Here is a 27,192-nt window from a genome sequence, read left to right as displayed (position 1 = left end):
AAAACCAACAGTCTAACATCAGTCAAGTCCTCTCCTTGCCACCAAAACAATTCTGAGTCATCAAGCCAATGACCAAACAAGACCGTTATGCTGAGATTTTCCCGTTTTGGAACACCCCTGGAGTATCTTTGAAAACAACCTTTGAATAACTCACCTTTCCCTGTCCCAGTCCGGAGTCTTTTTTTTTTTGCTGCTCCTAGTGTCTGTTATTGTCTACAGTAAAGATGTCCCTCCAACAGCACTTCGTAGTTACATAGTTCAACCTTTCTCCACCAATTGTACATTTTGTCACTAAATTAACTATAACCCACAATGTTACGGGTATTGAGGAAATCATCCAGCTCTTTTTTAAAAGCTGTTAGGGTAAGTTCACACAGGACTTTTTTGCTGCGTATTTTTATGCTAATTTAGGTGCGTTTTTTTGGTGCGTATTTGGTGCGTTTTTTGGGTAAGTTCACACAGGACTTTTTTTGCTGCGTATTTTTGCTGCGTATTTTATGCCAATTTTCAGCTGCTTACAGATGCGTTTTTTGTGCGGTTTTGGTGCGTTTTTTTTGTCTATTTGTGCATGATAATAAAGTTGAGTGACCCCAGTGGAGCTTAGCATCGCCTTCATCCCAGCGGGGGAACAATTTACGGCGAATTACATGCCATGCATCGGCTTTTTTTTGACGATCACTGTAGTTTGGGCAAGCTACATCCCAAATTACAGGCATTGCTTCCACCTTGGAAAAATAAATGAAAAAGTAATTACCAAATGCAAGATGAAATGAAGCCAACATTCATGACAAGGAAGATACAAACATACACATGCAGAACACATGAACATGTACATAACAGCACATGAGCATCGCAAAGTGTACCATTGCAAACAATTGGATAGATAGATATATCACAAATTAAAAAAAATATTACCTCCATGATTAGTTGGGAAACATTAATGCTCATCCTCCTATACCAAGACAAACACCTCACTACCAGAAACTCCCTCACAATAGATCACAATCAGGACACCTCACAATGGCTCACAATGGCTCTTCACACCTCACTACCAGGAACTCCCTCACAATAGATCACAATCAGGACACCTCACAATGGCTCACAATGGCTCTTCACACCTCACTAACCACACCCCTAAGCTCTTGGCTGTGAGATCACTTCCTGCTGGCCATGATTTTTCTGCACAAAAAACGCAGCAAATAATGCTACATGCGTTTTTGCAGCGTTTTTTCCATCACCCATTCAAGTCAATGGGTGAAAAAACGCTGCAAAAACGCTGAAAGAAGTGACATGCCCTATGTCCAAAAAACGCAGCAAAGCAGAAAATACTGATCAAACAAAAAACCAACGTGTGTGCATGAGATTTCTGAAATCTCATAGGCTTTGCTGGTACTGTAAAAAGCAGCTGAAAATTAGCATAAAAAATACGCAGCAAAAATACGCAGCAAAAAAGTCCTGTGTGAACGTACCCTAAGAGTATGTTTCCACGTTCAGGAAACGCTGCGTTTTTGACGCTGCGTTTTTCCGCAGCGTCAAAAACGCAGCGTCCAGATGTTACAGCATAGTGGAGGGGATTTCATGAAATCCCGGCTCCACTATGCGTTAAAAAACGCATGCGTTTTTGCCGCGAAAACGCATGCGCGGTGCGTTTTTTCAAAACGCAGCATGTTGCTACAATGAGCAAAACACGCAGGCACACCGCAGGTGACCTGCCAGTGACCTCAGGTGCATTTTTGGTCAGGATTTTACTTGCATAAAATCCTGACCAAAGCCTGAAGCAAAACTGAACGTGGACACATACCCTTAGGGTATGGCTCCACGGTACGGCTTGCCGGCGGGTTCGCCGCAGCGGCGCTAAGCCCCGCCCCCTTTCTGGGACGCGATGGTGCCGGATGTGTACAGTACACATCCGGGATCATCGCACCCCTCGCCATAGGGCCCTGTGATATGCCTTGCGGGGACGCTGCGTCCCCGCAAGGTGTACGGACATGCTGCGTTCTGAAAAGACGCGCAGCGTCCGGAGTCGCAGGGCCGCCGCGTGCGGGTTTCCACGCATAGTGGAGACGGGATTTCATAAAATCCCCTCCACTATGCTGGAACATCTGGACGCTGCTTGTTTGACGCTGCAGCGTCAAACAAGCAGCGTTTACTGACCGTGGAAACATACCCTTATAGTGTGCCATTACTACCTCTTGTGGTAGGGCATTCCACAGTCTAACTGCTCTAACTGTAAAGACCCTTTCCTATTTAGCTGTCGGAATCACCTTTCTTCCACCCGTAATGAATGCCCCCTAGTCCTTAGTATGCGTCACGATAGGACTGGCGAGTAAACTGGGACCCGAGAGCACCTTTACTGACCCTAGCACTAGGGGGCACCCTAGCTTGCCCTGTTACTCGGGATACCTCAGATGGTGAGGATGCCGGGGCCTCCTCCCTTGCCCTGTGTCTGTCCTCCTCCCCCACCCGGGGAAGAGAGGCGCTACCGTGTACCGCAGTACACCAACCCGACAGACGGGAACAAAGACAAGGGTAAAAGTAAATTTCACTCACACTAATATACTCTCACAAATAAACAAAGGTATTCACCAGGGTGTGAAGAACGGGGGAAGAAAATAAGGCAGTCGCACAATAAACTCCTCCAGTTCTCCAGACACCAGCTCCTTACTCTCCAGGTCTAATATAGCAAGTACTATCTCAGACAAGGCTCTGGCCAGAAGGCCTAGCTTTTATAGGAGAGAGGAGTGGCTAACTGAGCAAAGCTGAATGCAGGGATTTGCACATGGCCGATTAACCCCTGTGCTGCTGAAAGAAAACAAACACATTTAATACACCAAAGAAGTGCTTCTCAGCGGCGAAGCAGGAGCCATCAGATGCTGCAGTTTTCTGGCACTGCTCTGTCACGGTAACTTCTTGACAGTATGGTCCTTGGAAGGAATAAGTAATGTGCCAGTCCTTTGTACTGCCCACACACATACATGTAAATGAGATCTTCTCTGAGACTTTTTTTTCTAAGCTGAACAACTTTTCCAACCTCTCCTCATATGCGAGACTTTCCTTCCCTTATAATAATCCAGTTTCCTACCTTTCAACTGGCTCAATTTGTGAGAACAACAGCTCTTGGCAATTTTTGCCATCAACTTGCGCTTAGCTCACTGTAATAATTATAGGGGATAACTCAGGAGACTCTTTGCGTGGAACAAGACAACTACAGGACACAGTTTTATAAGTGGTAAAGTCTATATTATCACACGGTGATTCAAACAGGTGCAGAGAGAAACTCAAGTCCACAACACTTGGAGTAAATATTAGCAGTCTATAGGAAACTTCAGAGGAAAATGCAATCACGCAGAAAGTCTTTGAAGCACAGTTATTCTTGAGGATACTTGACACGAATAAGTCCTTGCTTAGTCCAAAACACAGATAGATAAGCTTATAAGGCAGTTCAAATAATTTCTTAGCTCAACCAGGGAGGCCTGGGTAATAGTCTCAGGTCCTTGCAGAGCAGAAACAGCTTACATGTCCAGCAAATGCAGATGGAAGTAAACACGAGCAGCAGATGAAGGAGGATTACTGGAACTGGTGTATGCAGCAGGAACTCAGAGCAGAGTAGCAGGATAACCCCACAGGTTCACAGAAGCAGGTATATAGCCAGGGAGTCACCAGAGGTCCGGAGCTGGATGCAAGGCAGAATACTCTAGCACAGACTGAAGGCTGGGGTGGAGTTTTATAGCAGGAAGACACAGTGCACATGAGACCAAAGACGCCATCTTGGAAAAGGGCAGTAATGCACAAAAGGTAATAAAAAATGTTCAGAGTCCTGACACTCACTTATTGACTGCAGCGCTGCCAACAATAACAGACACCAGGTACAGTGGCATTGATTCTTATTTAGAACCAAAGAGGAAGAATAATGCACAGGGTTTTTTTTTTGTTTTGTTTTGAACAAACTGTAGCCAAAGAACAGAGGTTGTTTCAAATTGGGTGTTCATTTGGTGTTTCCATGCCGGGTGGAAAAAAAATGTTTCACTATTTTGAAGAGTTTTTTGATAAAGTTCAAATTAAGCACTTTCAAATTAGCAGGCTGAAAAATAAGCTTCCACTTGAAAGCAATCATTGTTTTTGAATACCGTACTAGTTCTGCGCATGTCGTGTCTCCCCCTTTGATGTGGGCTCCGGCGCTGAGCCCACATCAAAGTTGCGACATGTCAGCTGTTTGGTACAGCTGACATGTGCGCGCAATAGCGGCGGGTGAAATCGCGATTCACCCTCCGCTATTAACCTGTTAAATGCCGCTGTCAAACGCTGACCAGCGACCTTTAATTACCGCTTCCGGCCTCGCGGCCGGAAATGAGCGCATCGCCGACCCCCGTCACATGATTGGGGGTCGGCGATGCGTCAGGATGGTAACCATAGAGGTCCTTTAGGCCTCTATGGTTACTGATGCCAGACTGCTGTGAGCGCCACCCTGTGGTCGGCGCTCATAGAAAGCCTGCAATTCAGCTACATAGCAGCGATCTGATGATCGCTGCTATGTAGCTGAGCCGATCCAGTGGTGCCAGCTTCTAGTCTCCCATGGAGGCTATTGAAGCATGGCAAAAGTAAAAAAATAAAGTTTTTAAAATTATGAAAAAATAAAATATAAAAGTTTAACCCCTTCACCCCCAAGGGTGGTTTGCACGTTAATGACCAGGCCAATTTTTACAATTCTGACCACTGTCCCTTTATGAGGTTATAACTCTGGAACGCTTCAACGGATCCTGGTGATTCTGACATTGTTTTCTCATGACATATTGTACTTCATGATAGTGGTAAAATTTCTTTGATAATACCTGCGTTTATTTGTGAAAAAAACGGAAATTTGGCGAAAATTTCGCAATTTTCCAACTTTGAATTTTTATGCAATTAAATCACAGTGATATGTCACACAAAATACTTAATAAGTAACATTTACCACATGTCTACTTTACATCAGCACAATTTTGGAACCAAAATTTTTTTTTGTTAGGGAGTTATAAGGGTTAAAAGTTGACCAGCAATTTCTCATTTTTACAACACCATTTTTTTTTTTTCGGGACCACATCTCATTTGAAGTCATTTTGAGGGGTCTATATGATAGAAAATACCCAAGTGTGACACCATTCTAAAAACTGCACCCCTCAGGGTGCTCAAAACCACATTCAAGAAGTTTATTAACCCTTCAGGTGTTTCACAGGAATTTTTGGAATGTTTAAATAAAAATGAACATTTAACTTTTTTTCACAAAAAATTTACTTCAGCTCCAATTTGTTTTATTTTACCAAGGGTAACAGGAGAATATGGACCCCAAAAGATGTTGTACAATTTGTCTTGAGTACGCCGATACGCGCATGGGAGAGCTCGGAAGGGAAGGAGCGCCGTTTGACTTTTCAATGCAAAATTGAAAGGAATCGAGATGGGACGCCATGTTACGATTGGAGAGCCACTGATGTGCCTAAACATTGAAACCCCACACAAGTGACACCATTTTGGAAAGTAGACCCCCTAAGGAACTTATCTAGAGGTGTGGTGAGCACTTTGACCCACCAAGTGCTTCACAGAAGTTTATAATGCAGAGCCGTAAAAATAAAACGAAAATTTTTTCCCACTAAAATTATTTTTTAGCCCGCAGTTTTGTATTTTCCCAAGGGTAACAGGAGAAATTGGACCCCAAAAGTTGTTGTCCAATTTGCCTTGAGTACGCTGATACCCCATATGTGGGGGGGAACCTCCGTTTGAGCGCATGGGAGGGCTCGGAAGGGAAGGAGCGCCATTTGGAATGCAGACTTAGATGGAATGGTCTGCAGGCGTCACATTGCGTTTGCAGAGCCCCTAATGTACCTAAACAGTAGAAACCCCCCACAAGTGACACCATTTTGGAAAGTAGACCCCCTAAGGAACTCATCTAGATGTGTTGTGAGAGCTTTGAACACCCAAGTGTTTCACTACAGTTTATAACGCAGAGCCGTGCAAATTAAAAAAAAAAAATTTCCCCAAAAAATTATTTTTTAGCCCCTGGTTTTGTATTTTCCCAAGGGTAACATGAGAAATTGGACCCCAAAGGTTGTTCTCCAATATGTTTCGAGTACGCTGATACCCCATATGTTGGGGTAAACCCCTGTTTGGGCGCACGGGAGAGCTCGGAAGGGAAGGAGCACTGTTTTACTTTTTCAACGCAGAATTGGCTGGAATTGAGATCGGACGCCATGTCGCGTTTGGAGAGCCCCTGATGTGCCTAAACAGTGGAAACCCCCCAATTATAACTGAAACCCTAATCCAAACACACCCCTAACCCTAATCCCAACGGTAACCCTAACCAGACCTCTAACCCAGACACACCCCTAACCCTAATCCCAACCCTATTCCCAACCGTAAATGTAATCCTAACCCTAACTTTAGCCCCAACCCTAACCCTAACTTTAGCCCCAACCCTAACTGTAGCCTTAACTCTAGCCCTAACCCTAGCCCTAACCCTAACCTAATGGGAAAATGGAAATAAATACATTTTTTTAAATTTTTAAATTTTTCCCTAACTAAGCGGGTGATGAAGGGGGGGTTTGATTTACGGTACTTTTATAGCGGGGTTTTTTAGCCAATTTTTATGATTGGCAACCGTCACACACTGAAAGACGCTTTTTATTGCAAAAAAAATTTTTTGCGTTACCACATTTTGAGAGCTATAATTTTTCCATATTTGAGTCCACAGAGTCATGTGAGGTCTTGTTTTTTGCGGGACGAGTTGACTTTTTTATTGGTAACATGTTCGGGCACGGGAGATTTTTTGATCGCTTTTTATTCCGATTTTTGTGAGGCAGAATGACCAAAAACCAGCTATTCATGAATTTCTTTTGGGGGAGGCGTTTATACCGTTCCGCGTTTGGTAAAATTGATAAGGCAGTTTTATTCTTCGGGTCAGTACGATTACAGCGATACCTCATTTATATCATTTTTTTATGTTTTGGCGCTTTTATACGATAAAAACTATTTTATAGAAAAAATAATTGTTTTGGCATCGATTTATTCTGAGGACTATAACTTTTTTATTTTTTCGCTGATGATGCTGTATGGCGGCTCGTTTTTTGCGGGACAAGATGACGTTTTAAGCGGTACCATGGTTATTTATATCTGTCTTTTTGATCGCGTGTTATTCCACTTTTTGTTTGGCGGTATGAGAATAAAGCGTTTTTTGACTTTTTTTTTTTATGGTGTTCACTGAAGGGGTTAACTAGTGATATAGTTTTATAGGTGGGGTCGTTACGGACGTGGCGATACTAAATATGTGTACTTTTATTGTTTTTTTTTTTATTTATTTAGATAAAGAAATGAACGGTATTTATGGGAATAATATATATATATATATATATATATATATATATATATATATATATATATATATATATATATATATATATTTTTATTTTTTTTTTATTTATTTATTTATTCTTTTTATTTTTTTTTTCTTTCTTTAGGAATTTGTTTTTCTTTTTTTTTTTACACATGTGGAAATTTTTTTTTTTTACATTGTCCCAAGGGGGGACATCACAGATCGCTGATCTGACAGCTTGCACAGCACTCTGTCAGATCGGCGATCTGACTTACAGTGCTGCAGGCTTACCAGCGCCTGCTCTGAGCAGGCACTTGGTAAGCCACCTCCCTCCCTGCAGGACCCGGATGCTGCGGCCATTTTGGATCCGGGCCTGCTGCAGGGAGGAGAGGTAAGAGACCCTCGCAGCAACGCGATCACATCGCGTTGCTCTGGGGGTCTCAGGGAAGCATGCAGGGAGCCCCCTCCCTGCGCGATGCTTCCCTGTACCGCCGGCACACCGCGATCATGTTTGATCGCGATGTGCCGGGGGCGGTCCGTGACCGCTCCTGGCACATAGTGTCGGATGTCAGCGGCGATAGGCAGCTGACACCCGGCCGCGATCAGCCGCGCTCCCCCCGTGAGCGCGGCCGATCACTCTGGACGTACTATTCTGTCCTTGGGAATTAGGGCCCACCCCACATGGACGGAATAGTACGTCCAATGGCAGAAAGGGGTTAAATCACCCCCCTTTCGCCCCATCCAAAATAAAACAATAAAAAAAATCAAACCTACACATATTTGGTATCGCCGCGTTCAGAATCGCCCGATCTATCAATACAAAAAGCATTAACCTGATCGCTAAACAGCGTAGCGAGAAAAAATTTGAAACGCCAGAATTACGTTTTTTTTGGTCGCCGCGACATTGCATTAAAATGCAATAACGGGCGATCAAAAGAATGTATCTGCACAAAAGTGGTATAATTAAAAACGTCAGCTCAGCACGCAAAAAATAAGCCCTCACCCAACCCCAGATCACGAAAAATGGAGACGCTATGGGTATCGGAAAATGGCGCATTGTTGGTTTTTTTTTTAGCAAAGTTTTGAATTTTTTTTCACCACTTAGATAAAAAATAACCTAGACATGTTTGGTGTCTATGAACGCGTAATGACCTGGAGAATCATAATGGCAGGTCAGTTTTAGCATTTAGTGAAGCTAGCAAAAAGGCCAAACAAAACAAGTGGGGGATTGCACTTGTTTTGCAATTTCACCACACTTGGAATTTTTTCCCGTTTTCTAGTACAAGACATGGTAAAACCAATGGTATCTTTCAAAAGTACAACTCGTCCCGCAAAAAATAAGCCCTCACATGACCATATTGACGGAAAAATAAAAAAGTTATGGCTCTGGGGAGGAGGGGAGCGAAAAACGAAAACGCAAAAACGAAAAAGGGCCGCTGCGGGAAGGGGTTAAAAAACTGTGTGAACATAGCCTAAATTTCGAACCAACACCTGCATGGATTGAACTTGTTTTTCCACCACATACTGTACCTCAAATTTCCTAGAACTAAATCATTTCAAGAATCTGGAGGCCAAGTCATCACCTTCAACTCTGTCATGCTTTTCACACTATTCCTGAACTATTTTTGCAGTGGATATGGAATAATATCCAGCTAAAGGGGACCACTACCATTAAGGAATACCATTTGCAGCAATGTTGGTGTATGTGGTGTCCATTAAAGTAATATCCACTTGAATAGCGGTAGCCATGAAAAACCAACAGAAAAATGCCCAGAACATCACGTCATGTGCCAGCTTATGTTCATACAGTGCGCACCAATATCTTTCTTCTACAAAATGTAAAAAAGTGGAAGACCACCTTCTTCAACTTTTTCCATAGTTCATTATTGAGATTCGCCAGTCACTCTGTCACCAGTTCACTCTTTGTCATTTGTTGTAAAAAAAATTTTTGGGGTAGGTAGTAACCATCACATACTGAGTATTCCCTCAGAAAACCTTCCATCTTGGAGTTGCTGTGACTCAGTCATCTAGCTATCACAATTTGTTATTTGTTTAAGTTGCTCACATCCTTTTGTCCAGGTATATCTGCTTCTAGGACATCAACCTGAAGAAGTTCGTTCAATTAGTACTTGACGTTGGCGTCAGTTATTCACTTCACTCATCAGTGGTTTTATTCTTGTGGCTAATTGGTGTATATTGGGGCATGTGAACTATACTGTGCTGACAATTTTCACATGCATCGGAGACACTTACACACGTATACACATTGAAATCTATGTTGCTGTGCACATGTCAGTGTGTTTCCACAGACCGTGTGACCCACACATAGACATGTTAATTTTTTACCGACAGCACGGGCCGCGAAACGTCCTGCACACGTGCACACGGATGACAGCACCTGAGTAGCAGCGGTACAGTAAGTGCTGTTCCCCAGCAGCGGGTGCTGAACACGGCTCTCTTCATTCTCCCCTGCTCTGCCAGCGATGAGCGTGAGCAGGGGATAATGATGAGAGTTATATTCAAGTGATAACAATGAGAGCAGGCGGCACCTGATGGGAGTATTCATCACCTTCTGCCTGCGCTATAAATAAATAAATAAAAAATCCGACGTGGGATCACCTGTATTTTCTATAACCAGGCCGGCAAGACTCACAGCTGGGGGCTGCAACCCTCAATTGTCAGCGTTAGCAAGGCTGGTTATTAAGATTAGAGGGGTCCCCACGCTGTTTTTGTTTTTTTAATTATTTAAATAAATAAATTAAAAAAAACCGGCTTGGGGTCCCCCCATTTTTGACAACCAGTCTTGCTAAAGCAGACAGCTGATGGCTGCTATTCTCAGGCTGGTAAAGGGACATTGATATAGCCTACCCCCACCCTAAAAATAGCAGCTCACACCCGCCCAGAAAAGGCACATCTATTAGATGCACCAATTCTGACACTTTGCCCAGCTCTTCCCACTTGCCCTTAGCGGTGGCAAGTGGGGTTCATATTTGTGTGGTTGATGTCACCTTTGTATTGTCAGGTGACATCAAGCCCCTGGCTTAGTAATGGAGAAGCGTCTATAAAGACACCTATCCATTACTAATTTTATAGTTATATGGTAAATAAATACACAGCAATTATAGTCCTTTACATAAGTCCTTTATTAGAAATAAAACAAAACACACTTTTTCATTTTTATTTAAAAATAGCAAACACGGTTATACTCACGTCAACACCCATTTCCCTGAATCCCTCGTCTCCTGTAATAAAGCAAAAGTAAAAAAACAACAATATCCCTCACCTGTCTGTCGTTCTGTCCCACGCCGTAATCCATGTACAGGGGATAAATAGTTTTCAACGTGGACTGTGCCAAGATGCTACAGCCCAGGCAGAGAACCACTGACGAATGAGCTGCTGCGAGTGCAGGGCATCAGTGAGTAGTGGTGACATCATCGAGGTTACCGTCGGACAGTGAGGCTGCGTTCACAGCCGGGCTGAACTGTGTTGACCTCAGCACCATGGGAAAAAGTCAGTTTGTTATTTTTAAATAAAAATGGAAAAGTGTGTTTTATTTCTAATAAATGATTTCATACTTGCTGTGTCTTCATTTACCATATAACTATAAGATTAGTAATGGAGAGTTGTCTTATAGACGCCTCTCCATTACTAAGCCGTGGGCTTGATGTCAACAGACAATACAAAGGTGACATCAACCCCACAAATATGAACCCCACTTGCCACCGCTACAGTGCAAGTGGGAAGAGCTGGGCAAAGCACCAGAAATAGTGCATATAATAGATGTGCTTTTTCTGGGCGGCTTAGGACTGCAATTTTTTGGCCTATATACATGGCCCCTTACCAGCCTGATAATATTAGCCCCCAGCTGTCTGCTTTAGCAAGGCTGGTTGTAAAAAATGATGGGGACCCCATGCCGTTTTTTAAAATTATTAAAATAATTTAAAAAAAAACTTTGTGGGGACCCCTCTATTCTTGATAACCTTGCCTTTCTAAGGCCGGGATCACACATGTGAGAAACACGGCCGAGTCTCACATGTTAATACCTGACACTGCACCTGGCACTCGGGAGCAGAGCGTGCATCTGCATGTATTGCTATGCGGCCGCACGCTCCGCTCATGAGAGCCGGCAACAGTGCCGGGTATTAACATGTGAGACTCGGCCGTATTTCTCGCATGTGTGATCCCGGCCTAATGCTGACAACTGAGGCTTGCAGCCCCCAGCTGTGAGTTTTGCCCGGTTGGTTATCAGAAATACAGGGCAAACCACACCGGATTTTTTACATATATTTATAGCGCAGTTGGCCGCCGCCTGCTGTTGCTGTTATCAGTTGAATATAAGTCTCATCATTCTTCCCTGCTCACGCCGATCGCCCGCAGAGCAGGGGAGAATGATGAGAGCTGGCTTCAGCGCCGAGGTACAGTGCTTACTGTACCGCTGCTTCCCTGGCACCCATCCGTGTGGTACCGATGTGGCACACAGTTGTCACACGTGTGCCGCAAGTATTACACACACGGGACACTGACATCTCCGGTACCGGTTTTCCCACTGCCGGAAATATCAGGACATGTGAAACCCAGCTGGCATACACTGAATTGGCACTTTTTTAATGACACCTGCCTTTTCCTAATTGGAGAGTTAGGCTGAGGTCACACTTGGAAGTGCAATGCAAGAAACTCACGCATCAATGCCCGGCACTGCCGCCAGCACTCTGGACCGGAGCTTTCAGCTGCATAGAAATACATGCAGCCGCACACTCCGATCCCGAGTGCCGGCGGTAGTGCTGGGTATTGAAGCGAGTTTCTCGCATTGCACTCACAAGTGTGTCCCCGGCCTTAGACTATGATCACACGTTGCATTTTTACAGCATTTTTTCTGAATTTTTTTATTCTGCAAATTGAAAGCTAAAATTATTTCAGAAATCTCATGCATTTTTGCAGTGTTTTTCCTCACCCATAGAAAGCAATGAGAAAGTAAATAAAAAAGCAACTGTTTTTTTGCTACCTTTTTGAACATAGAGGCAGCCGAGCCCCCATCAAAGTCAGGGAGCCGGCCTATGACTTAGCTAGTGCGTCATGTATCGATAAGGGGTTTATTGTGATTGCTAAGTGAAAACAGAATGGAAAGACACAAGTGGGCAAAAGAGCACAAAACATTACCTTTTCAAATGAATCCAGGTTTCTGTTGAATCAACTCTTCTTAGATGTCGAGAGTTCAGGTTGGTGGAGGAGTATCGGTGTGGGGAATGCTTTTTGGCCCCCTTTGGGTCCTCTGATAACTGCAGATGGCCAGTTGGACAGTGGAGATTACCTAAGCTTTGTGGCCAACCAATTTCACCCGTTCGTAGTTGAAGTTTATTATATAAAAGTCCATAGTATCCATCTAGTCTATCGGTGGTACATAGTATCTATCTAGTCCAATAAGGAGCACTCACAAATTCCAAGTGTACTTACAGAGATGTTCATTGCAAAGGCAAGCTTGTTAGAAGAATGGGAAAATACAGGAGGGAGCAGAGTATAGCTCTCCATAAAAAATATACAGCACAAAGAACCCCCAGACAAGCACTATACAGTGTCGCACGGGGGTACAATACCAATCATACAAGCGAAAAACAATAGTGTATACAATATTTAGTGCAACATTCAGCCACAGTAATAAAAAAAACCCAAAACATTTATAAAGATTTTCTTCCAAGGAAATACGGTACCTCTACCCCAGTCCATAAATGCTCAATTACTATACATGTAGGACTTGGGTAATGGCATCTTGTGCAATATTGACAATTCCTTTTACTGTATCTATTCCAGCACCCATTAGAAATGACTAATTTCCACTGCCTCATAGAGCACCTTTAATCCAAGTGTAATAAGGAATATCAAGGATTGTTTTGTGAAAATTAATTGACTAAAGTATTTACACTAAAAGATTATTGTGAACGAGCGTTCCTAGGAATAAACGTTCATGATAACCTTGCAGTGTAAACAGGTTGTTGATCATCTGTGGAACGAGCAAAGCTCTCATTCACTGGGTGCCATGATTTTTAGCAAGCTTAGAAATCATCGTTCTCGGCAGCACATTAGAACAATCTATTACATCGTTCAGTGCACATCGTTTAGCACGGTCTGCCTGTGTAATCAGGCTGTTAACCCTAGAACGCATGACATTAAAAATATACATATTAACGTATTGGGGGCCTTTTAGGCCCCCATGCACATAATGTAGAAAAACAGACTTAAATAACTTTCACAAGTTTATTTCAAAATTGCTCAATAAAATATGAATAGTGGACAAAATTTTAATTATAATTTTTCACAGAAAACACCAAAAAATCTTTTTTTTTCCCAAATTTCACACAAAGACATGAAAACACACAAAAACGCATAGAAATCTATAGCAAACTAGCTGCAGCTACATTTTTATTCTAACTTTCTTTTCTATTACATTAGTCTTCCAAACAATTCTGACATGTTATTTTTTCAGAAGAGTGTTCTTTGCAAACAGTTTCCTTACAAGTGGAACAATATCGCTCAGTTTTCCTCTCTATGTTTCTTGGACACATGAAACAACGCTTTCGTTTTCTTTCTCCTGGCTCTGGAATAATCTGAAACTGTACGCCACACCGTTTCATTGCTTCTTTAGTTTGCTTTGGCAAGCATTTCAAGTCGCTTCGCTCTACCATGTGAGGCATTACAAGTTCATGACAAAGGTCCTTCAAGAATATGCGTCTCCTGTCCTTCCTCTGTGCATGAAATTCCGGATGAGTTTCTGTATAAATAATGAATGAATTTAGGGCTGCTACATCAAGCATATTTGAAAATAGTACTACAGGCCATCGTTTTGTTTGCATCTTACACGAATATTCTCCCACCATCTCATCCATTTTATCTACACCTCCTTTTGTTGTATTGTAATGCAGGATGATTTCTGGTTTCAATTTTTTGTCATTGCTGTCAACACTGCAATCGTGATGCATGGTACTGAGTAAAATTACAGATTTCTCCTTCTTCGCCTTGTAAGATACCAAAGTCGCTTTGTTATTGAATCCAAAGACACTCTCATAAAGTGCTCGCTGACGATTGTGTTTCAGTGCTTCTGGAATTTCTCGTCTGTTTTGCTTTATAGTACCAACAAGTGTAATAGCTTTTGCAAGCAGAAAATTGCCTAGTTCAACATTGGTGAAATAATTGTCCATGGTAATGTTTCTACCTGAATTGAATATTGGAACAGCAAGAGTTTTACTATTTCAGACCCCAGATCCTTCTGTACTGGTGCACCAACCTCTTTGCCACAGTAGATGCCATAATAATTTGCAGAATCACACATCCAGAAGATTTTTATTCCGTACTTGGCTGGCTTGCTGGGCATGTATTGTATGAACTTGCAGCGTCCTGTCATGGCCTTATCACTCCCTCCAAAAATCACATGACATCCTCACATGTTATTATCCACACCATGGCCTCTCCACCAGCATTACTGAGTACAAATAAAGTAACTTGAGACACAAACACTACTGAGAACATGATAAAAATAGCGGGGGCCTGAAAGGCCCCCAATTCGTGCAGATGTAGTTTTCACCAAACAAGCATTGTTACACCATAATGCCTATGAAAAAAAATTATATGAACAACTGGATATTATCAACAATGACATACTTGAGGAATACCTGGAGTTTCAAAATTCTAACTAAAGTAATTTTGCAGATAATAGCAAAAATGTAAGCATGGGGGCCTAAAAGGCCCCCAATATGCGTTCTAGGGTTACAACTGCCGATTGGTAAACACTTGCTGATCAGCGGTCACTTACTGCCGCCTGTCGGTTCGTATGCACAGGCCTTTGAACATTTTATTAATTAGTATTATTATTATTATTTATTTATTTATATAGCACCATTGATTCCATGGTGCTGTATATAAGAAATAACCTCATCAATAGCGTTTCGCATTTGTATGCAAATAAGTTCCTTAATTAATAGAAGAGAGTTTGTAAATGGTCAAGGGGGATATTACCACTCCCACTGGGCATTTTGACAGATCAAGAAAGGAATAGCATTTTTTTTTCAATCAAAATTGCTTGTGTATTTTTATTAATTGTGCTACCACATGGGTTCACATAACTGGAGAGCACCTATGAGTTCTAATATGCGTAGACATGCCTATAAAAATATGCCGTAATCTGCTTATCTTAGGGAACCCAACCTTGTTAATAGCGTCTACTTTGCCTGCTTGAATGCCGCATCTCCATTTTTACTTTTGGGATACTGAGAAATATTCATACATTCTCCCCAGTGTTATTGAATAGCACTTATCATCATTTATTTTATTTCTAAGCTTAAAGGGAACCTATCACCCCGTTTTTTAAAGATTAGATAAAAATAGTGTGAAATAGGGGCAGAGCTGGGCTTTACATTAGTGCCTCTTTGGTGCCTTTACACCCCCGTTAGGCTTCCGAAATACCTTTGTGAAGTGGCCGTTTTGTCCTGTCACTCAAGTTGGTCAGGTCGGATGGGCGTGGTCACAGCGCTGTTTCTCCCCCAGAATCCTGCTCATCATTACGTTGGTGGCGTAGTGGTGTGCGCATGTCCAAAGAGAAGATCCACTGCCCAGGAGATTCAAAACAGCGCGGTCTTCGCTATTCGCCGTTTACCGGTGGGCGCGGCCATCTTTCCTGTGGCCGCGCCTGCGCAGATGGAGCGCTCTGCTGCCCGGGGCTTCAGGAAAATGGCCGCGGGATTCCGCGCGTGCGCAGATGGAGATCGCGGCGGCCATTTTCCTGAAGCCCCGGGCAGCAGAGCGCTCCATCTGCGCAGGCGCGGCCACAGGAAAGATGGCCGCGCCCACCGGTAAACGGCGAATAGCGAAGACCGCGCTGTTTTGAATCTCCTGGGCAGTGGATCTTCTCTTTGGACATGCGCACACCACTACGCCACCAACGTAATGATGAGCAGGATTCTGGGGGAGAAACAGCGCTGTGACCACGCCCATCCGACCTGACCAACTTGAGTGACAGGACAAAACGGCCACTTCACAAAGGTATTTCGGAAGCCTAACGGGGGTGTAAAGGCACCAAAGAGGCACTAATGTAAAGCCCAGCTCTGCCCCTATTTCACACTATTTTTATCTAATCTTTAAAAAACGGGGTGATAGGTTCCCTTTAAAGGCAAACTGTCGCCTCCAGAAGACTGACCTGTCAGTCAGTGACAGGAGGCAGTTAGAGGGTGAGAGCTGTAAGTGTAGAGCCAAGCACTCTGTATGTGCACCTCATTAGCATAAAATTGGAATTGGGGTTTCTTTGCAAGGAAACCGAGGATTGATGAAACAAAGGGAAGGATTTATTCTGCATTGCAGCAAGCAATTATATCAGTTTGGGGTTCAAATACCTGCTGATAGTTACCTTACTCACTACTCACCCACTTTGCCTCTAGATTACAACTACATAGTGTTTTTAAAGGTGACACGATCCCTTTAAATCAGCAGAGGATTATTTTATGTTAATATAGGCAGGCTGCTGCACCTTCAACTTATCTGCGTTTTATAACTTACCATGTAAGTAGTGGGGAGAACACTGATAACTAAAGTAACAAAGGTGACAGACAGAAGGAAGAAGACTTCCATTCATATTCCCCAGGATGCATCAGCACTTCATGTACTAAATCTTCAGCTATGGATTCGGGATATGTTCTGGGGTAAGTCGGAGACGCTTTGTTTGCTAATCCAGCTGTTGGGCAGTGTTCTGTATTTTTTAGATTCCTTAGAAAATCCCTTGAAAGTAAGATCCTTCCTACTGTACCTTCGTCACTACAATCCCTGCTCTCTCCATAGGAAACAGTCATCAGTAAGGATATTTCTTTTTTTAAAAATAAGCAATACTTGGATGTTAGATTGATGAAAACAAGCCATAAAATTGAATTAGATGTGAAAAATCCACAGACAAAAGCCGCACATACTAAATACCAGTAAGTATCAAAAACTAAGCCACTTTACTTAAAACATGACATACCAAAAAGAGACACAGAACCGCAGCGTCAAAGACAATAAGAGCACAAATACTGATCGTGGGAATGTATTCTCGGGCTATGTTTCCAAGATGAGTTTTTGATGCTGCACATTTTCTGCACTAATTAGGTCACTTGCATTTTTTTACAAGCATTTTTATTGTATTTTGACTGATTTTTGTTTTCTTTTGGAATATCATATTTTAAATAAAGCTTCTTTGTTTTTGATGCTTCCTGTTATTTGACTTTGACAAAACTTTATTGTTACAGTCATGTGAATTACGGTACATGCATTTTTAGTGCCTTCCCGCAAAGGAAACGCAGTAAAAAGACAAATGCGTTTTTAGCCTGTAGATTTTCCACATCTAATGCAAATCTGTGGGGAAAATCCACACATAAAACTCCATGTACCCGAAAGAGAAATTAGCAACACACGCAATCGGTCACTTTATGTAACTGATAAAAGAAAAGCACAGTGGGCTGAAAGCTTTCTGTAAATCCCATCCACCTTGCTGAAAATATAAGGCTACGTTCCCATGATGAGCTTTTGGTGAATTTTTTTACCCGTATTTTTGCAGTGTCAAAAATGCAGTGTCTTCCAGTTCCAGTTAAGTGGATGGGTTTTATAGAAATCTCAGGTGCTTTTTTTTTTACTCTGCGTAAATTGACTTTCAAATCCGCAATATGGCAATCTGCGTTTTCTGTATGGATTTTCCCCATAGACTCGCATTAGATGTGGAAAGTCTGCAAGTAAAAATACACATGCATTTTTTGTGCATTTCCGTAGCGGAAAAACCTGCATGTAATACCCACCTAAGTATATCAGAAATAGGAAGTATCAAAAACAAAGCCGCTTTATTTAAAGCATGACACAAAAAAGAGACAAAAATTGCATAATCAAAAATGTGATAAAAACGCAAGTAGCGTAATTTAAATAATAGGAGCAGAAATTCTGCAGCACCAAAAACTCACCAAAAGTTCATCGTGGACACGTAGCCTAAGACTCTGGGTTTGTATTGCAGAGAAAATACACATCAAAAACTCGTGGGAATTTAACCTTAACCCCTTTCTGACATTAGACGTACTATCCCATCGAGGTGGTATGGGCCTGTATGACCACCGACGGGATAGTACGTCTAACGCGATCAGCCGCGCTATCGCAGCTTACATCCGGCACTATGTGCCAGGAGCGGTAACGGACCGCTCCTGGCACATTAACCCCCGGCACACTGCAATCAAAGATGATCGCAGCATTCCGGCGGCTTAAGGAAGCATCGCGCAGGGAGGGGGCTCCCTGCTTGCTTCCCTGAGATGTGATCGCGTTGCTCCGAGGGTCTCCTACCTCCTCCTCCCTCCAGGCCCGGATCCAAAATGGCTGCGGGAGGCCTTCCGGGTCCTGCAGGGAGGTGGCTTTCAAGCGCCTGCTCAGAGCAGGCGCCGGGAAGCCTCCCTGCAGTGCCTGTGTGATCGCTGATCTGATCACTTAACAATCTGTCACTTAACTGTGATGTCCCACCCCTGGGGCAATGTAAAAAAGTAAAGAAAAAATATTTACATGTGTAAAAAAAAAAAATAATAATAAAAAAAAATTCCTAAATGAAAAAAATATATATATTGTTTCAATAAATACATTTCTTTATCTAAATAAAAAAAAAACAATAAAAGTACACGTTTAGTATCGCCGCGTCCGTAACGACCCAACCTATAAAATTTTCCCACCAGTAAACCCCTTCAGTGAACACCGTAAAAAAAAAAAAAAAAAAACCGAGGCAAAAATCGACGCTTTATTATCATACCGCCAAACAAAAAGTGGAATAACACGCGATCAAACAGACAGATATAAATAACCATGGTACCGCTGAAAACGTCATCTTGTCCCACAAAAAACAAGCCCCCATACAGCTCCATCAACGGAAAAATAAAAAGTTATAGCTCTTAGAATAAAGGGATGCAAAAATAATTATTTTTTATATAAAATAGTTTTTATCGTATAAAAGCGCCAAAACATAAAAAAATGATATAAATGAGGTATCGCTGTAATCATTCTGACCCAAAGAATAAAATTGCTTTATCAATTTTACCAAACGTGGAACGGTATAAGCGCCCCCCCCCCCCAAATAAATTCATGAATAGCTGGTTTTTGGTCATTCTGCCTCACAAAAATCAGAATAAAAAACGATCAAAAAATGTCACGTGCCTGAAAATGGTACCAATGAATACGTCAACTTGTCCCGCAAAAAACAAGACCTCACATGACTCTCTGGACCAAAATGTGGAAAAATTATAGCTCTCAAAATGTGGAGACGCAAAAACTATTTTTTGCAATAAAAAGCGTCTTTTAGTGTGTGACGGCTGCCAATCATAAAAATCCGCTAAAAAAACCTGCTATAAAAGTAAATCAAATCCCCCTTCATCACCCCCTTAGTTAGGGAAAAATAATAAAATTAAAAAAAATGTATTTATTTCCATTTTCCCATTAGGGTTAGGGTTGGGGCTAAAGTTAGGGTTAGGGTTGGGGCTAAAGTTAGGGTTAGGGCTACGGTTGGGGTTAGGGTTGGGGCTAAAGTTAGGGTTAGGGTTGGGGCTAAAGTTAGGGTTGGAGCTAAAGTTAGGGTTAGGGTAAAGTTAGGGTTTGGATTACATTTACGGTTGGGATTAGGGTTAGGGGTGTGATTTGGGTTAGGGGTGTGTGTGGGTTAGGGTTTCCGTTAGAATTGGGGGGTTTCCACTGTTTAGGCACATCAGGGGCTCTCCAAACGCAATCAATCGCGATCTCAATTCCAGCCAATTCTGCGTTGAAAAAGTAAAACAGAGCTCCTTCCCTTCCGAGCTCTCCCGTGCGCCCAAACGGGTTTACCCCAACATATGGGGTATCAGCATACTCAGGACAAATTGGACAACAACTTTTGGGGTCCAATTTCTCCTGTTACCCTTGGGAAAATACAAAACCAGGGGCTAAAAAATAATTTTTGTGGAAAAAAAAAAAGATTTTTTATTTTCACGGCTCTGCGTTATAAACTGTAGTGAAACACTTGGGGGTTCAAAGTTCTCACAACACATCTAGATAAGTTCCTTGGGGGGTCTAGTTTCCAATATGGGGTCACTTGTGGGCGGTTTCTACTGTTTAGGTACATCAGGGGCTCTGCAAATGCAATATGACGCCTGCAGACCAATTCATCTAAGTCTGCATTCCAAATGGTGCTCCTTCCATTCCGAGCTCTGCCATGCGCCCAAACGGTGGTTCCCCCCACAAATAGGGTATCCGTGTACTCAGGACAAATTGGACATCAACTTTTGGGGTCTATGTCTCCTGTTACCCTTGGCAAAATACAAAACTGGGGGCTAAAAAATAATTTTTGTGGAAAAAAATAATTTTTTTTCACGGCCCTGCGTTATAAACTGTAGTGAAACACTTGGAGGTTCAAGGTTCTCACCACAATCTAGATAAGTTCCTTAGGGGGTCTACTTTTCAAAATGGTGTCACTTGTGGGGGGTTTCAATGTTTAGGCACATCAGGGGCTCTCCAAATGCAACATGGCGTCCTTATCTCAATTCCAGTCAATTTTGCATTGAAAAGTCAAACGGCGCTCCTTCCCTTCTGAGCTCTGCCATGCGCCCAAACAGTGGTATACCCCCACATATGGGGTATCAGCGTACTCAGGACAAATTGCACAACAACTTTTGGGGTCCAATTTCTCCTGTTGCCCTTGGTAAAATAAAACAAATTGGAGCTGAAGTAAATTGTGTGTGAAAAAAGTTAAATGTTCATTTTTATTTAAACATTCCAAAAATTCCTGTGAAACACCTGAAGGGTTAATAAACTTCTTGAATGTGGTTTTGAGCACCTTGAGATGTGCAGTTTTTAGAATGGTGTCACACTTGGGTATTTTCTATCATATAGACCCCTCAAAGTGACTTCAAATGTGATGTGGTCCCTAAAAAAAAATGGTTTTGTAAAAATGAGAAATTGCTGGTCAACTTTTAACCCTTATAACTCCCTAACAAAAAAAAAATTTGGTTCCAAAATTGTGCTGATGTAAAGTAGACATGTGGGAAATGTTACTTATTAAGTATTTTGTGTGGCATATCTCTGTGATTTAATGGCATAAAAATTCAAAGTTGGAAAATTGCGAAATTTTCAACATTTTCACCAAATTTCCGTTTTTTCCACAAATAAACGCAGGTAATATCAAAGAAATTTTACCACTAACATGAAGTACAATATGTCACTGGAAATCAATGTCAGAGTCATCAGGATCCGTTGAAGCGTTCCAGAGTTATAACCTCATAAAGGGACAGTGGTCAAAAAAATTGGCCCGGTCATTAACGTGCAAACCACCCTTGGGGGTAAAGGGGTTACAGGGGTTGTGTGTTGGGATTCAAAGATCGCAGCCACCATTGATCACACCCCGTCCTAGATTTCAGTACAGGCTGTGTGAAGGACAAGACAGAGGTCATGAGCAGCGTCCTGTCAGGCATCCTGATCCTGTCAAGACATGGCGGAGTGGAGCCGGATTGAGGTCTGACAGGAAGCTACTCTGACGTGACCTCTGATTTCAGGATGGGTTGTGATGGATGGCGGCGGCCATTTTCCTGAAGCCGTGATCTCAATCTGCGCACGCGCCACCTCCCGCCGCCATTTTCCTGAAGCCCCGGGAAGCAGAGAACTCAATCTGCGCATGCGCGGCCTCAGGAAGATGGTCGCCGCCTCCGAGAAACCCGTGATTCACACGGCTCTGCTCTCCGTTGACACCGGGCCGCTGCGTCACCTCACCTAACGTAGGGACCCTGCTCAGGTGCACACCATACCGCCCACCGCGCCTCAGCATCACCGCACCTCTGCCGCCGCCATACCACACCACTGCCGCAACCAACCGGTAAGTCTGCGTGCGAACTGTAAGACGCACTTTTTCCCAAAAAAAATTGTGAGGAAAATGGGGGGTGCGTCTTACAGTTCGCACGCAGACTTACCGGTTGGTAAGCAGTTCAAGTTAGTGACTTCACCGCAGATCACATTAAGCAATTCTCTCAGTGATCTGCTGTGAACTCACTGAGCTGAACTGCGGTGACCTCATCACTGACTTTTTCCCACGGTGCTGAGGTCACTGCAGTTCTGCCTGGCTGGAAACGGAGCCTCAGTGACCTGAGGTAACCTCGATGATGTCACCGCCAGTCACTGAGGCTGCACTCGCAGCAGCTCATTCACCAGTGGTTCTCAGTGTGGACGGTCGCATCTTGGCACCAACCAGGTTGAAAACTGTTTATCCTCCAAACATGGATTACCGTGTGGGACAAAACAACGGACACGTGAGGGATATTGTCGTTTTTTATTTTTGTTTTATTACAGAAGAACGAGGGCTTCGGTGGAATAGGTGAGTTGGTGAGTATAACTGTATTTATCTATATATATATAAAAATGAGTGTGTGTGTTTGTGTATCGACAACCAATCACTAAGCGTGTGTGTGTGTGTGTGTGTGTGTGTGTATCAGCCGTGCCCACATAGCAACCAATCACTAAGCGTCTTTCATTTCACCAGAGCTGTTTATAAGAAGCTGAGCTGTGATTGGTTGTTACGAGCAACAGTTTTCCTTGTAGACAGTTGTGGTAACTGAGGCCTATTATTCTTATAATTTCTATGGTGTTATCCTCCTTCTGGAAAGCTGAAAATAAGATCATTTATTACCGTGCCGACACAGACCACCCTCTGACACAGACTGCAGAGGGAGCCCAGTATCACACAAGATAGGATTAGATACACTGCTCAGCAGACTGTATCACACAGGATAGGATTAGAGACACAACTCAGCAGACAGTAACACAGGATAGAATTAGATACATGGCTCAGCACACAGTATCACACAGGATAGGATTAGATACACGGTTCAGCGGTCAGTATCACACAGGATAGGATTAGATACACTGCTCAGCAGACAGTAACGTACAGGAGAGGATTAGATGCACGGCTCAGCAGACAGTAGCACACAGGATAGGATTAGATACACAGCTCAGCAGACTATCGCACAGAATAGGATTAGAGACACGGCTCAGAAGACTGTATCACACAGGACAGGATTAGAGACACGGCTCAGCAGACTGTATCACACTGGATATGATTAGAGACACGGCTCATCATACTGTATCACACAGGATAGGATTAGAGACACAGCTCAGCAGACTGTATCACACAGGATAGGATTAGATACATGGCTCAGCACACAGTATCACATAGGATAGGATTAGATACACGGCTGAGCAGTCAGTATCACACAGGATAGGATTAGATACACAGCTTAGCAGACAGTAACACATGATTGGATTAGATACACAGTTCAGGAGACAGTATTACACAGGATAGGATTAGGTACACATCTCAGCAGACCGTATCACACACTACAGAATTAGATACACAGCTCGTCAGATGGTATCACACAGGATAGGATTAGATACACAGCTCAGCAACAGGATGTGCCAAAGGAGAGGACCTTTTCATTCAAAGAATTCCTCTCAGTCCATCTGATTTGCCTTTTGAACACCTCCAGTTTCCACTTTGACTGGCATTTGCAATGTCCATTAGCAAGGCTCAGGGACAGTCCTTGAAAGTAGTAGGGATCGATTTGCAATCTCCATGCTTTTCTCATGGTCAACTGTACATGGCCTGTTCAAGAGTTGGAACTGCCAAAAATCTGTTCATTTTTGCATCGGAAGGAAAAACCAAAAATGGTGTTTATCCAAAAGGCTCTTGAATGAGTTGAAAACAAAATACTATCAACAGATAGGTAATCGTTTAGTTAATTTATGTTGCAAATCTGTAGTGTTGATTATATGATGTGAAATGTTTTTATGTGCAATATAATCATTGTAATTTGTTATAACTAACCACAGTTACTATGCCCGGGCAATGTCGGGCTCTTCAGCTAGTTATTAAATAAAGTAAAAATGTGTTTTGTTTTATTTGAAATAAAATACTTTATTCTGACTGTGTCTTTATTTACCATATAACCATAGGATTAGTAATGGATAGTTGTCTTATAAATGCTTCTCCATTACTAAGCTGTGGGCTTGATGTCACCGGACCATACAAAGGTGACATCAACTCCCCAAATATCACCCCACTTGACACCGCTATAGGGCAAGTGGGAAGAGCCAGACAAAGCGCATCTAATAGAAGTGTCATTTCTGCGGCTGTGGGCTACTATTTTTAGGCTGGGAGGGGCAATATTCATGGCCCCTTACCAGCCTGAGAATACCAGCCCCCAGCTGTCTGCTTTCGCAAGGCTGGTTGTCAAAAGTGGGGGGACACCATGCTGTTTTTTACAATTATTCAAATAATTAAAAAAAAAAACTGCGTGAGGACCCCTTTATTATTGATAACCAATCTTGTTAACGCTGACAGCTGAGGGTTGCAGCCCCCAGATGTGAGTTTTGCCTGGCTGGTTGTCAAAAATACAATGGAACTCACGCTGGAGTTTTTATTTATTTATAGTGCAGTCAGCGGATGATGCATGCTCCCATCAGCCACTGCCTGCACTCACTTTTATTAGCGGTAGCAGGTGTAGGCTGATAATCCCATCAGGTGCCGCCTGCTGTTGCTGTTATCAGTTGAATATATCTCTCCTCTGTTCAGCGGCAGAGCAGGGGAGAATGAGGAGAGCGGTCCTTAGCACCTTGCTCCAAGGAACAGCGCTAACTGTACCGCTGCTTACCTGGTGCCGGTACGTGTGGTACTGATGTGGCACACTCATGCCACACTTGTGCTACAAGTATTACACACTCGGACACTGACATCTCTGGTACCGGAACTATCAGGACGTGTGAAACCGGCCTAAACCTGACTGACACTGACCAAACATTGATGAGACTTGGTCAGTTTTTTTGCAATCACTGATATCTGCATGAGCTCCTATAATGGGAAAAATTGACAATAAAGGGAAAAAAGACATTCCTCAGGAACTTTTATGATCTCTTAATGGATAAATTAAGTAAAGAAAAAAAATCACTTCAAAACATACGTTAAGTGAAAAATAAAAGTTTCCCTGCAAGAAAGTCTTTTTTTTTTTTTTTTCATATGAAATACATTTTAGTAATAAAAAAATATATAAATATAGGGCATGTGCACATTAACCCCTTTCTGCCAGCTGACGGAATAGTACGTCAGCTGGCAGAACCCCCGCTTTGAGGTGGGCTCCGGCGGTGAGCCCACCTCAAAGCCGCGACATGTCAGCTGTTTTGTACAGCTGACATGTACGCGCAGTGAGCGCAAGCGGAATCGCGATCCGCCCACGCCCATTAACTAGTTAAATGCCGCTGTCAAACTCTGACAGCGGCATTTAACTAGCGCTCCCGTGTGGCCGGGAGTGCTCGCACCGCTGACCCCCGTCACATGATCGGGGGTCATCGGTGCATTGCCATAACAACCAGAGGTCTCCTTGAGACCTCTATGGTTGTTGATGGCCGATTGCTTTGAGCGCCACCCTGTGGTCGGCGTTCAAAGCAACCCTGCATTTCTGCTACATAGAGGTGATCTGTGCTTCACCTCTATGTAGCAGAGGCGATCGAGTTGTGCATGCTTCTAGCCTCCTATGGAGGCTATTGAAGCATGCCACAATTTAAAAAAAAGTGTTTAAAAATATAAAAAAATAAAAAATATATAAAAGTTCAAATCACCCCCCTTTCGCCCCAATCAAAATAAAACAATAAAAAAAAAATCAAACCTACATTTGGTATCGCCGCGTTCAGAATCGCCCGATCTATCAATTAAAACAAAGGATTAACCTGATCGCTAAATGGCGTAGCGAGAAAAAAAATCAAACCCCCAAAATTACGTTTTTTTGTTCGCCGCAAAATTGCATTAAAATGCAATAACGGGCGATCAAAAGAATGTATCTGCACCAAAATGGTATCATTAAAAACGCCAGCTTGGCACGCAAAACATAAGCCCTCACCCGACCCCAAATGACAAAAATTGGAGACGCTACCGTTATCGGAAAATTGTGCAATTTTTTTTTTGTGCAAATTTTGGAATTTTTTTTACCACTTAGATAAAAGAGAACCTAGACATGTTTGGTGTCTATGAACTCATAATGACTTGGAGAATCATAATGGCAGGTCAGTTTTAGCATTTAGTGAACCTAGTAAAAAAGCCAAACAAAAAACAAGTGTGAGATTGCGCTTTTTTTGCAATTTCATCGCACATGGAATTTTTTTCCTGTTTTCTGTTCTACAACATGGTAAAACCAATGATGTCGTTCAAAAGTACAACTCGTCCCGCAAAAAATAAGCCCTACATGGCCATATTGATGGATATAAAAAAAGTTATGGCTCTGGGAAGGAGGGGAGCGGAAAACGAAAACGAAAACAGCTCCGGGGGTGAAGGGGTTAAGTATTTGCTGCAGACATTTCTGCATCTAAAATGCATCTCTTGGCAGGAATAAAATGCGGCATTTATCAGTGTTTTTGATGTTTTTCCCCATTCATGAGGATAAGTGAGACGTGCTGCCTAGACGCTGAATTGACGTGTTGCAGATATGAGACTGCTTCCAATCTACAAGGAAAACATAAGCCGCGTGTGCGTGAGACTTCAGAAACGTCATTCACTTGTCTGCCACCGTAAAACGCAGCTATTTGGCAGCAAAATCGCGATACGCAAACGCTCCTAATAACAAATAATTGCTGCAATAGTGTGCTACGTAATCCGTGAGAAAAATTAGACCAGATATTGCTTTTTTTCATTATATTTGAGTTGCAAAATAAACAACCTGACACACCATGCTACCATCAAAAAACAAAACCGGGCCGGAAAAAATAAAATAAAAAAATTCCACATAAAAAAGGCCTCATGGTGAAGAAAAAAATGATGGCTGCTA

At 42.7% G+C, this 27,192-nt stretch overlaps 1 protein-coding gene across 4 annotated transcripts in view; it reads left to right on the top strand.

Annotated features, from left to right (window-relative positions):
- Nucleotides 1-27,192, top strand: part of ACACB (acetyl-CoA carboxylase beta) — a 240,050-nt gene that overhangs the window by 24,627 nt on the left and 188,231 nt on the right. The window contains exon 1 of one of the 4 annotated variants that reach the window (XM_077295976.1): nt 16,915-17,019. The exons of the other annotated variants lie outside the window; for them this stretch is intronic. Within the exon in view, the coding sequence (XP_077152091.1) occupies nt 16,997-17,019 (23 nt within the window). The 5' untranslated portion in view covers nt 16,915-16,996. Of the gene's footprint in view, nt 1-16,914; nt 17,020-27,192 lie in introns of those variants that run through there. 4 annotated transcript variants of the gene reach the window in all.

Source organism: Ranitomeya variabilis, chromosome 1 (assembly GCF_051348905.1).
Source record: "Ranitomeya variabilis isolate aRanVar5 chromosome 1, aRanVar5.hap1, whole genome shotgun sequence".
Taxonomy (NCBI): Eukaryota; Metazoa; Chordata; class Amphibia; order Anura; family Dendrobatidae; genus Ranitomeya; species Ranitomeya variabilis.
This window is presented reverse-complemented; position numbering and strand designations above follow the sequence as displayed.